General features: G+C 41.0%; 1 protein-coding gene across 1 annotated transcript; it reads right to left on the bottom strand.

Annotated features, from left to right (window-relative positions):
* Positions 1 to 3,410: 3,410 nt before the first annotated feature.
* On the bottom strand, positions 3,411 to 9,912 carry LOC111230359 (chromobox protein homolog 8-like). The gene is made up of 6 exons (XM_022757059.1): positions 9,463 to 9,912; positions 8,198 to 8,241; positions 7,998 to 8,063; positions 7,793 to 7,859; positions 5,483 to 5,798; positions 3,411 to 5,394 (listed from the first exon to the last, which is right to left on the bottom strand). Exons 1-6 carry the CDS (start codon positions 9,529 to 9,531, stop codon positions 4,805 to 4,807), a joined length of 1,152 nt encoding a protein of 383 aa, XP_022612780.1. The 5' UTR covers positions 9,532 to 9,912; the 3' UTR covers positions 3,411 to 4,804.
* Between the last annotated feature and the right edge of the window lie 3,215 nt (positions 9,913 to 13,127).

Here is a 13,127-nt window from a genome sequence, read left to right as displayed (position 1 = left end):
ATGCCTTAGTATACTATGACTTTTTTACGACTTTTTATGCCTTACTATATTATGACTTTTTATGCCTTACTATACTATGACTTTTTTACAACTTTTCATGCCTTAGTATACTATGACTTTTTTACGACTTTTTATGACTTACTATACTATGACTTTTTATGCCTTACTATACTATGACTTTTTTATGCCTTAATATACTATGACTTTTTTACAACTTTTTATGCCTTAGTATACTATGACTTTTTTATGCCTTAATATACTATGACTTTTTTACAACTTTTTATGCCTTAGTATACTATGACTTTTTTACGACTTTTTATGCCTTAGTATACTATGACTTTTTATGCCTTACTATACTATGACTTTTTTACAACTTTTTATGCCTTAGTATACTATGACTTTTTTACGACTTTTTATGCCTTACTATACTATGACTTTTTATGCCTTACTATACTATGACTTTTTTACAACTTTTTATGCCTTACTATACTATGACTTTTCATGCCTTACTATACTATGACTTTTTTACAACTTTTTATGCCTTAGTATACTATGACTTTTTTACGACTTTTTATGCCTTAGTATACTATGTATTTTTTACTAATTTTTATGCCTTACTATACTATGACTTTTTATGCCTTACTATATTATGATGTTTTAAATGTCTTCATGCCTTACTATACTATGACTTCTTTATGAACTTATATGCCTTACTATACTATGACCTTTTTATGACTTTTTATACCTTAATATATTATGACTTTTTTATACATTTTTACACCTTACTATACTATGACTTTTTATGCATTACTATATTATGATTTTTTAAATGTCTTTTTATGCCTTACTATACTATGACTTCTTTATGAATTTATATGCCTTCCTTACTATGACTTTTTTGTCTTTTTATACCTTAGTATAGTTTGACTTTTTAAATGACTTTTTACGCCTTACTATACTATGAGTTTTTTATTCCTATATATATATATATATATATGACATATTTGCCCCTATATCAAGAGTGAGGTCACCATATCTGTCATCTATAAGAGGATATATTATTTTGACATACATACATCTTCTGGATATATGAAGATATAAGTTTATAACGTATATCAAATACTACTATATACGGATATTCAACATATGTACATATATAACATTTGTGTATGGGCATTTCTGAATGTAAATCCAGAGCTTATATGTTAATAAACCGTTTGGTTGACGGCATTAAAAAGTCACTCTGTTTGTTTCGGAGGGGTGGCGGGGTTGTTGCGTCTGTACCAGTGCTTCCACCAAACCTACGCCCTTGTTAAACAGGGATGTAACCTGAAACTAGTCTGAGTGGCAGAGGCAGACAACCACAAGGAGGTAATTCCAGTTTTTCATTCTCTACAGGTTTTCTGACGATGTTGATGCTTTTACACTCTTATTCCCAGCTGAGATAACATGAGAGAACTCTGTGATGGAACTTGGAAATAAAAACTAAACCTTCTGTTGTCCTTTGTTAGAAAAAACAAACAAACAATCCACACAGTAAATTTTAAATGCAACATTTCGGTCATTTGAACCAAGGCAGACATTAACTTTATTATATATATATAAGTGGAAAATCTCCAGTGCCATTGTTCCAGACGTCTAGTGTAATTTAACATTCAAATGTGGACCTTGAATTGATTGGCAATATGTTAACTGGTCAGTCTCAATCCATGCATCCATCCAGTTAATTTTTAATTAATTATATTATTTATTGTTATATACCTTCAGGGGGTAAAAAAGATACTTACATACTTTGATACTTTTTGATGTTACAAATGTCTTTGAAGTCTTAATTTAACTACAGGAACTCTGTTTATAATAGTTTATTCATGATGCGACTGAACATGCTGAATTTCTTGTTTTAAAGTCACCAACAACAAAGAGACACAAGCTCCTGGAGCTCCTGAGCAGTTGTGTTTCTACTGGATTAAAAATGTGTGATTTTCTCTTTTCCAGCCTCAAGCACAATTCAAAATTCACAGGAATGAGATTCTGAATAAGGACTTATTATTGATTAATGTTTCTTGTTAATCTACATCTACCCCCCCCCCCCAACACACACACACACACTCCCACTGCTGCACATACTGAGCCGATGATTCAGACTATTAACTTGCACTTGATGGCGTCACTTACAGTAATCTGTCTTTCCTGAGAACAACATGCCCTCTAGTGGTGAAACATGACAGCATGATTGTTCAGTATCATGCAGTAATAATGGATGGATAACACGGTCAGAGGATTTTTCTACAGACAAGGAGAACATGTTGGATGTGATCAGTAGGGTTTCAAAAGGCTGATGCAATAGAAACCTTTTTGAAAAGAGAATTACCACTTCACTTTTTGCACACTTTATTGTATTGTAGAAAAAAATAAAATCCCTCATTTACATCAGTGTTCAGACTCTTTGTTGTGACTCTACATTACGGTCAGGTGCTCCCTGTTTGCTTCAATTAACTGAGACATGTCTAGAACCTGATTGGAGTCACACCTGTGGCAAAATGAATTGATTAAACATACTTTAGAAAGACTCACACCTGCAAGTCAGGACAAACACCAAACCAGGAAGTCTGAGGAACTCTCTGTAGAGCTGAGCAATAAAGCTGTGGAGGCCTGGATCAGGGCAAGAGCATGAAACTACTTCTAGTTCTCTGTGGTCTCAGTATTTGTGAAATGCAGTATTGGGGAGTAGTGAACTACAAAATTAAAAATTAATTAAACTAGTAGTTTAACTACATTTTGCAGTAACTTACTGGTAGTTGAATTACATCCACATGTCCACTGTGACTCAAGTTGTTAAATTACTTTTTTGCCATTTTTTTATTCTTCCACGACAGTCAGAGCTGGAGGCATTTTGTTTTCTGTCTGTCTCATTCTCATGGACACGATATCTCAGTAACACATTGACAGAACTTCTTCAAATTTGGCACAAACATTCACTAGGACTCAAGGACGAACTGATTAGATTTAGGGGATCAAAGGTCAAAGGTCAAGGGCGTGGTGGCCTCATAAATCACAGTTTTGGTCTTGTGAATGCAATATCTCCGTAACGCAAGGGAAAGGGAATTTATTTAAATTTTGTAAAACCTTCACCTGGACACAAGATAGAATGGATTAGATTTTGATGGCTAAAGAACAAAGTTCAAAGGTCAACGTCACAGTGACCTCAAAAAACATGATTTTGTCCTTGTGATTTCAATATCTTTAGAACTCTTCAAGGTACTCCCCTCAGATTTTGCACAAATGTTGGCTTGGACTCAAGGACGAACTGATTAGATTTTGTTGGTCAAAGGTCAAAGGTCAACTCTTTTTAGCCATTACACAAGACTTCACACAGCAATTATGACAAACTTTCACACAAATGGTTCATATTGTACATGACTCTGGATAAACAGGGATGTAACCTGAAACTAGTCTGAGTGGAGGAGGCGATTCTAGTTTGTGTAGTTAACTAGTCAAACTGGGTTTGGGGGCGCTGTTGGTCACAAAACAGAATGAGTGAGCATATCTGCACGAAAAGTTGCTTCATTGCTCTAACTGGAGTACATGTCATCAACTACTAATATCAGAACTGCCTTCATGCTTCTAGTATTTCAATGCTAACACTGCTTTTTTTCCTTACGCCCCTCCTTTATGATATTTAATGAAAAAAATTTAAAAATAAAATAAAATACTTTAACTTGTAGTTAAACATGCTCCAGGAGTCATTTATTTTAGTACATATTTATTGGAAATGCAGTCAAAATAAAAATTTATTTTTAGAGAGAAGACATGTTTGACAGATTATCTTTGTCAGATAAGAGACTGATTCACACACATTAAGTGACATAAGTTAGTTCAGCTTATACATGTGACATGCAATAAATAACAGCTCACTACAGTGACCTAACGTACATTTGCTTCCATTTGTACATTACCCTACACAGCGTCGACAGCGGCAGTGTAAACTGATATCTCCTCTTTTGAAACGCACAAAGGCTAGTGAAAAGAGCGGACTATCAATTGGTAATACAAAAATAGAACCAGGTAGCATTTTATACTTGTAAAGTAAAAAGACAGACAGACAGCAAACACAACCGTGTACTTCTTTTTTGTGCATCCATCCTCCTTGAAATGCAGAGCGTCATCTAAGCAGCAGACATTAATTCTCTCTCTTTGTTTTATGTCTTTTGTGACAGAAATAAACCTCTTCAATAAAACACAGGACAGGGCTTTGTGTGTGTGTGTGGCACAGACTGACAGGGCATGCGGTTAGCTCTGTGCGAATACTGAAAAAAAGAGCAATATTTTTTTACAAAACATTATTGGTAAGAAAGAGGAGCTGCTGAAACCGGCCCCGAGAACAGATCTGAGTGTGAGACCAACGTCTGGCTGGAAAGCACTGAGGACGACTGGAGAAAGTAGCTGCATGGAAGTAGTAATGTAGACTGTAACGTTTTTAGACCGCTGCCTCACCATCTGTCTCCCGCTCTCAGTGAACCCAGCGGCCCCGGGGATCAAAAAACGCCGCTGCGATCCATTTACTCTGCTGCACTACAACAGATGATTTGAGCACATTTTCAGGGACCTCAGACTTCCTGTCCTGCCAATAAATGAGCCACAATGATGAAATTACCACTCACTTTTCTATTCAAAGGCAATAACGTCTTCATTGAACTCAGTAGGAAATGAGTGTAGATTTGTAAACATGTGGAATTATCTTACACTATTTACATGTAGAAAATGAGTGGCAAGTCTAATTATGGTTATTTAATTCTCTCTTCGTTCAATAGCCCTTAAAGAAGCCTTCAGCCACCATGGCTTCTTTAAAAGTCACCGTCAGTGAGTTGATAGTCACATCTGTCACGATCACCTTCCCGGGATGCTCTGCTGTAGTTTGATCGGACTGACTGCCTGGTGTTGTTGTGGTAACGCTCTGATTGTCGCCTCCCACCTCCTCGTTCCTGACCTCAGCAGTGGAGCAGGCGTCAGCAGCAGCAGCAGCAGCAGCAGCAGCAGCTGCAGCAGCGGCGGCGTCAGCACCTTCCGTCTCGCCGCTCGCCTGTACGCTCACTATCACCGAAGTTGTGTTGATTCTCTCTAATCTGGGACATTCTGACCCTGACTCCACACCCTCCTCACCTGTGTCCCAATCTGACCTGTCGCCCACGGTAACCGCATCTCCTGGTCCGGTCACAGGCACTGAGGCGCTGTCCTTTGATTGGTTGCACGCTAATGTTTGGCTCTGTGTAGTTTCTGATGTCCCTCCACCCGGTCCGTCAGTCCATGCTGTCAGATCAGCATCCACCTTCTCCTCCGCCTCCATCTCTAAATCCTGGCGCTCCAGCAGGGGCGGGGAGCTGCACTCTGACTGACCTTAAAGAGAGAAAAAGCAAAGTTTTGTTAATTTTTTATAGGTCAAAGTTCACGACTGAGCTGCTGATTTTCTAAGTGGCAAACCAACCGTATAAACTGTCTTCGCGTCTGTCCTCAGTGGTGCTTTCAGACTCCTGCTTCTCCTCTTCGCTGATGCCGCTCCAATCCTCCTCCATGGGCTCCTCCTTCTTCCTCAGAGGACGGATGGGTTTGTTTGAGGGCCCATCTTGCCTTCGTTTAGCCACCCTCTGCCTGCTCTTCCTCCTGACTGAGCGATGGTACATGCTGCCCCTCTCACCCTGGTCCACATCTGTGCTCATGGAGCGGGTGAGGGAGAGACGCAGCCGGGGCGGGGTCTTCTCCGCGTCCTTGTGGGCGCTGCGGAGGTCCATGGCAAAGATGCTCTGGGGTGGAGTAAAGACGACAGGTGAACAGGTGAGTCAGAACGACCCTCATTTTGTTTCCACATCACATTGAGTTTTCAGGTACAAGTCTCTCATTTGGAAGGGCCTTTTATGGGATATATAGTTTTGTCCTGTGTCAACAAATCCCATGAAAAAACTACAACCAACAATGACTTGATAATAACAACATGTACTGACTGTGTAGCTGAAGTGGGGCGTGGAGCTCCACTGTTAAAAAGACACAAAGAAAACAGTCATGCTAGCAGCTCTGAGACTGTGCTAACATCAGCATGGTAACGTGCTCACAATAACAATGCTAACATGCTGATGTTTACAGTTATAACATTTACTCTGTTGTAGTTTAGGATGTTAGCATGCTAACATTTGCTGATTAGCACTACACATAAAGTGCCACTGAAGTAGGGTGACCAGATGTCAATGTTTTCCGGGGAGAGTCCCTGTTTTTGGTGGCCTGTTCCTGGCTGGAGCTGTCCCCGGGAATGTCCCTGTTTTTAACTGTGGATTAAAAACCAACATCGAACTCTGCGCTTGTTTTGGCCAACAGAGGGGGCTAGCTGCTAGCCATAGCAGCTTCAGAAATGAAGCTAAAACCATCCAATAAATTTTTCTTTTTGTCTCTAGTCAGAGAAAAGGTTAGCTGGCTCACTCATTGGTTAAGAGTTCATCACCGGGTAAGTAAGTAACAAAAATAAACATACCCAAAGCCCCCAGCCAAAACTTGAAAGAATAGTTTTTATGTTGGAAGAAGTGAAGAAGAAGAAGTTGTCTGATTGTATGTAATGGACTTTGAATATTTGATATTCACAACGTGGACTTTTATGAAAAACCCTTTGATCGGTTGACCCTTACAGATTAAAAGAATGTAAATAATTGAGGAATCGACAAACATTCGGACTTCACAACTGCTTCAAAAGTAGAGTGTCATCGTTTTATCAGCCAGCCGTCATAATACATTATCACAGTGCAACAGTTACCATGGTCAACCATGAAAACAGTTGTATAATATCTTTCGTGGCTCTGATGATGTCACAGTGATGTCATCAGTGTTATTCCTACTCACATTCTTTATCAAGGGCCCTGTGTTACAAACTGAAGGTGTGGAGTTTGAAAAAAACGGGAATTTAGGGGACAAGGAAGTTCTGACAAACAACGCCATCAAGTTGCATTATGAGAAATGAAGGAGCCATTGTTTTACTGACTTAAAGTCAGGATATTCAACCTTAGCTGCATCAGTTTGATCGTTCTTGTTTGAATCTGTCTCATGTGAGTCACTCATCTTCATTATTGTGATATACTAAATTGATAGAGCCCCTTTAATGATATATCACACTAAATCTGAAAATATTGCACTGATCTTTAAAACTGCTCAACTCAAGGGACGCCTGTCTGAGATGTTCAACCAACAATTATTACTGTGTAAAGATGAATGTGCCTTTATAATAATTACAATAATAATAATAATAATAATAGATTTTTTGTATAGCACTTTTCAATACAAATAACAAAGTGCTTCACGAGTCAAATACAAACATCAAAACAAATCAAAGTGAAATGCAAATTAAATTAAAAGGACATCACACAATAAAAGCTTTTTTATAAAAGTGTGTCTTAAGAAGTGGAGAAGATAAAACTGAACTGACTCTGAGAGTCTGATCTCCTCTGGCAGGTTGTTCCAAAGTTGAAGCTCTAACGGCTCCTTTGGTTTTTAACCTTTAAGATCTTGGACTGGTCGGCAGCGAACTACCAAAGAATCTCAGTCTAACAGAGATCATAACGGAATAAAAGCTCAGAAATATAAGGAGTAATTAAAAGAATTTTAAAATCAATCCTAAAATAAACGGGCAGCCAGTGAAGAGATGCTGAGACCGGGGTGATGTGGATTTATACAAACAACTTCTGCCCGGCTGTCATTGGTTAATGAAGGAAGATATAACAAAGGCTTGAGAGACAAGAAGAAAGAGAAGTGTCGCTACCCGCAGGACGAGCCTCCTGGGTCTGAGTCCTTTCCTGCGATAGGCCAGAGCTCTGATCTTCTCCTGACTGGGACACAGAGGTGGACACAGAGAGGACAGAGACAAAGTGACAAAGAGAAACTGACTGTAAGCAAGAGAAGAAAAAGAAAACCAAAAAAAAAAAAGTGCTTTGCAAGCATAAAACAAGCTTTCAATTACTACTCACTTTTCTTCGTAGGCCAGGACCAGGCGTGGGTCCAGAATATTGTCCTCTGGTTCCCAAGTGCTGTACCTGCCAACACAAACACAGTCAAATCATCCTATCCATCCATCTCCAGGGGACGTGCAAGAAACACATGATGGAGAGGATACAGAGTATGTATGGAGGGGATGAGGTCACTGGATGATGACTCAAGGCTTACTCACTTTGGGGGCCATCCCTGCCATTTCAGTAGATACTCCACATTACCCTGAGGAGAGGCAGAGAGAAGGGAGGGGGAGTGGGGGGGGGCAAGCTTTAGTGGAGATGCAGCACACATTCACACAACCTGCACTTTAAATCTGCTGCAGAAACAAGCTGCTGAGAGAGAGAGAGGGAGAGAGAGAAGGATGACTGTCACTTTAAAGTGTGGAGTGAGTGAGGAGGGAGGGTCATGGACGTTTTTTCTGTCTTTCAAACAGTGTTTTTCTCGGGGATGACGTCAATGACAGCGGGGCTGGGTGGCCTCCAAACAGCAGCTCTCTCTCTCTCTCTCTCTCTCTCTCTCTCTCCCTCCCTCTCTCCCTCTTGTATCGCGGTGACGTGACCGCACATGGCTACACGAGCCGGTTTCAACAATGCACGGGCTCTTTCTAGAACATTACGCCGGTGGCTCGGATAGGTGGGGCCACGGGAACATGTAAACAACGTGGTGTTGCGCAACGTTCAAGTCTCACCAACAATAATCAGTCCGTGTCACCGGGAGGGAATAATAACTGTCTTTACACCTCTGATGCGCATAATGCGTAAGTGGAAGAAGACGGTTTATGAAGACACATGTAGTTTTACTATATTATTATTATAAACTTTACAATATCCTGTTACTATGAGAGGAAGGTGGTGCTCATTTATTCCACATTTCAGAATACACTGCACGTGCACATGCTGCGTTCAGAGAGACAAAAACTGCCCCGCGAGGTTATTATTATCTTATTATTATTAACCCCCCTCCCGCTGTGAATCAATGGGTCACCATCACGCAGCAGTCGGTGACATTACGCAGCAGTTTCAACCAGATACACAGCCGCCGCTCCGCTCCGCTCTGCTCCGCTGGCGTAACCCAAATAAACTGCGCAGCTTCCCGCACACCGTCCGTACACCCGTTTTCAAGACACACACCCCCTTTTGCATTTCTACTACAGCTGCGTAGGTTCCTCCAACAAACACGTTCATGCCGCAGCAGCTCAGCCGCTGCACAGGAAGGTTACAGGATGCGACCCGGGCTGAGAAAACAATCTTATACTTTGACGCAGTTAACGATAAGAATATATGAATACTAACATCTCTTTTGCGTAAACTACAGGGAAACTGCGTAGCCTAGTTTTTGTTGTGCATGAGAACAGCGGATGGCACACCGCTCCAGTAGGAAAACAAGCACGGGAGAATAAGTTATATAAGTTTTGTGAAGTGTATCACCTGTCGTCCTTCTTACCTTTCTCACTCTCTTCTTTGTTATTGACTCAACTGCGAACACTTGATCTCCTATGGATGACAGCTCCATCGCCGCGCGCTGCTCCACACGCTCCAAACAGGACGCAAACTGTGTCTCTGCTGCTTCTGTCGAAGTGCAGAAGTAAAAAAAAAAAAAAAAAGAAAGAAGAAAAAAGGCAAAGAGGAGGGAAAACACCGTTGAAAGTGTCACGGCCGCCGCTCGCTCCCGGTGTGGACAGTAGTTTTGAGCGCTGAGTCTCTGCGCTTCCCTCACAACCAAACTCCTGCTCGCCTGCCTGCCTGCCTGCCTCCCTCACTTTTTAAAATCTGCGACACATCAACACTGGACAACGCGCTGCTTTAAGTCGGGCGCGCCCCCTTTCCATTGCGTAGGACCGAGCCCCCAATGTGCGTGCCCGCGCCCGCAAGGCCGCGCACGCAAATTAGAGCACAGTGCAGAAGAGGGTAAGAGGAGGAGGGAGGATGGAGGGAGGAGGGAGGAGGGGTCAAAACGACAAGGTTATTATGAAACTAAAGTTTGGGAAAGGGAAGAAAATACTGCTGTATTCGGTGTGACTAATGCTTCTAAATCAAAACTATTCTTCTACTTATATCAAAAACAATTAGGTTATAACTTAATCATTTTTATTTTGGGCTAAACTTTACCTTTCTTTTTAATAAGATCTGAAGCAACATGAATTATTATTTTTTTTATTATTTAATTGTATTTGTAAAACTTTACCATGGTCAATTCATGGTGTTGAAAATTTGCTTATTCGCATTCATTCGAATTAGATGAGAAGATCAATATTATTCTTGCCTGTACAATAAAGTGACCAGATATCTGAAATGAAAGCAGCATCCAACGTTTTTACCCATGAAATAAAATAAAGGGACAGTCCCAGTTTCATGTATTTTTACCATGTTGTATTGTAATGAACTATTGTGAAGACCGGCTGATAAAATGACGACTCCCTACCTTTGAAGCAATTGTGAAGTTTGTTTTTGTTAGTTTACTGTCTGGTTATGAACTCATAACCAATGAGTGAGCCAGCTAACCTTTTCTCTGCCTAAAGACAACAACAACAAAAAAGAAAAATCTGATTGGATAACTCTATTTTGATGGTTTTAGCTTCACTTCTGAAGCTGCTATAGCTAGCAGACAGCCCCCCCTGTTGGCCAAAACAAGATCATTGCTAGAAGTCTGTTTTGAATTACAATTGTTTAAAAACGAGGACATTTGTAGGGACATCTGTTCACCCGGCTGTACAGTAAATAAAAAACGGGAGACTGCAGCATATTAGCTTAACTCAGCATGAAGAATAAAACCCGGGGGAAACAACTAGCCTGGGTCTGACCAAAAGTGATAAAATTTGCCTTTAAAGTTCAGTAATCGACACATCATATCTTATTTAAAAATGACATCTGACTATTCATGAAGTTAGGGTTAAATCTCAAATTGTGTTACCTTAAAACACTGAACTCCAGCTTGAGTGTGAAACAGAATGTGAACTGATGTATTTTTATGTAACAGTAGTAAAAAGGCAGGAAAGATCAGAAGCTGCAATGGAAATGAAAGCCTTGCTTCACTCTCTGGTGGAAATGTCCACCCCTCCAGCCGTGTTTGATCCAAATATGGAACCAAGCAGCGAAACACTCGCTGAAAGTCTTAATTTTACATCCTGAATGCTAAGCAACCTAGCTGCATTGAGGAGAGCTGGAAATAACGTTGAGTACTACACAGATAAAGATCTCAGTGATGATAATGACTGCTGAAATGTTGCAGCCAACATTTATTTTTTTACAGGGGACTGATTCTTAAAACCTTTGTTCAGTGTGTGTGTGTGTGTGTGTGTGTGTGTGATCGCAGCCACTGATCACACACACTTATCTAACTTTGTACCTGAACATCCACACGTCCAGCTCCAAGGTAGGAACAGCTCACAAAGGCAAAGTGACTACTGTGGAAAAAAGGCCTGGAGCCAGATTCCTATTATCTTTCACTGAGGCTGAAGTGGATCAGTTTACAGCAAAACTCTCAGTAACCACACACACACACACACACACACGCACACACACACACACACGCACGCACACACGCGCGCAAACACACACACACACACACACACACACACGCGGTCTACGGTCCACGATCCCTGCACCTGGAACACTTGCATCACTTATGGGCATTGGGTGTCATAGCAACTGTTTCTACAGCGACTGGTGAAAAGCTGGATGATGATGATGATGATGATGATGAGATGGAAGAAAAGTTGATGAACAGTTCAGGGCTGAAGAGTGACCCACACCAACTGACCTGTGACCTTTGACCTACCAGTTATATAAACAGCTCAAGCAGAAACTCCAATAATAATCCAATGATATAGTCTTACTATTACTATCACAAAATACCAAGAAAACCAGAAATATCACAATTATTTAATATTATTAATGTGAGAAGTTGCATTTTTTTTTGCATGTTTGCATCTCTTAAAGGGGAACCAGTGATTCTGCATCCACAAAGTTAAAGCGGAGCTGGTGCGGTTTTCACCGTGTGTGTGTGTGTGTGTGAGTGAGACCAGCCGTTTCTGTAACTTTCCGAAAACTTTCTGAAAACTTTCCGCACTGACACTCGCCTCATGCCATGACTGGCAGCTGCGCTGTGTGGAGGTGAGATCGGAGCAGGGATTGAACTTTTCTCCACAGCTCAATTTAACTCATTCCTGGTGCAACTATTATTAACAATCTCCATCACTTTTCTTGTAAACAACTGAGTTCACCACTTGGAATCATCTTCCAGGGCAGATGCGCTTTTATCCTCATATTTAAACACAGTTGATTTCTAACTCGGTCATACAAATGAGTTCTGATCAAACACACCCTTGTCCCTTGCACAGCCAATCGGCAAAAACAAGAAATACTGCATTTCCCACAACTGCCTGGTAAGCACCCATGTCTTTCAACCCCCCCCCCCCCCCCCCAACTCTACTTTGTAATGCAGACAGATTGTTATACAGACAAATCAAAGATAACCCTGATTACATCACTATGACGTCACTGGGGTAATTTCTCTCAAACTTTTGACACCCCCCTGGAGATAAAGAAAGTCTCCTACAGCTGATCTCATGTAAGATAAGTAGAACAAACGGCTACTTTCAGTTTCTGCTGTAATAATCTGATGCTGTGAGACTTTACAGATCTTACTGTGTTTTCATGTCCTAATATATCTAGTCCGTCCGGATGTGAGCTGCACAGTGAACGCGCACGATGATGTTCTTTACAGCTGGATATTTCTCTCATTGTGTTCTACAGTGTTTTTTTTTTTTCCTTGTCCTTCATGCTGTTCCTGTACTGAGCCTGCAGGGACGGAGCATTCCTGGTCTTAAAAATGTAATACGGGATGAAGGCAGCGCTTTTCCCGTAAAGGAGGAGGTTATTGCTGCGATTCTGAAAAGAAAACCCGGCGATCACATGACTCGTTATCTGCCCGGATACTACTGTAGAGAGGAGTTGTGGAGCTGAGGATGGAGCGGCACACAGCAGGACGGATCACAGCGCTCACTCCCACCCACATGTTATGACTCACGTATGACTCACCAAACGTGCCAGTAAGAAGATCAGCGCTACTTCACTGGAATATCAACAGACTGAAAAAAAAACACATTA

Source organism: Seriola dumerili, unplaced genomic scaffold, assembly GCF_002260705.1.
Source record: "Seriola dumerili isolate Sdu_G_001 unplaced genomic scaffold, Sdu_1.0 BDQW01000262.1, whole genome shotgun sequence".
NCBI lineage: Eukaryota > Metazoa > Chordata > Actinopteri > Carangiformes > Carangidae > Seriola > Seriola dumerili.
The sequence above is the reverse complement of the archived record's forward strand: the minus strand, read 5'-3'. Positions and strand labels throughout refer to the sequence as shown.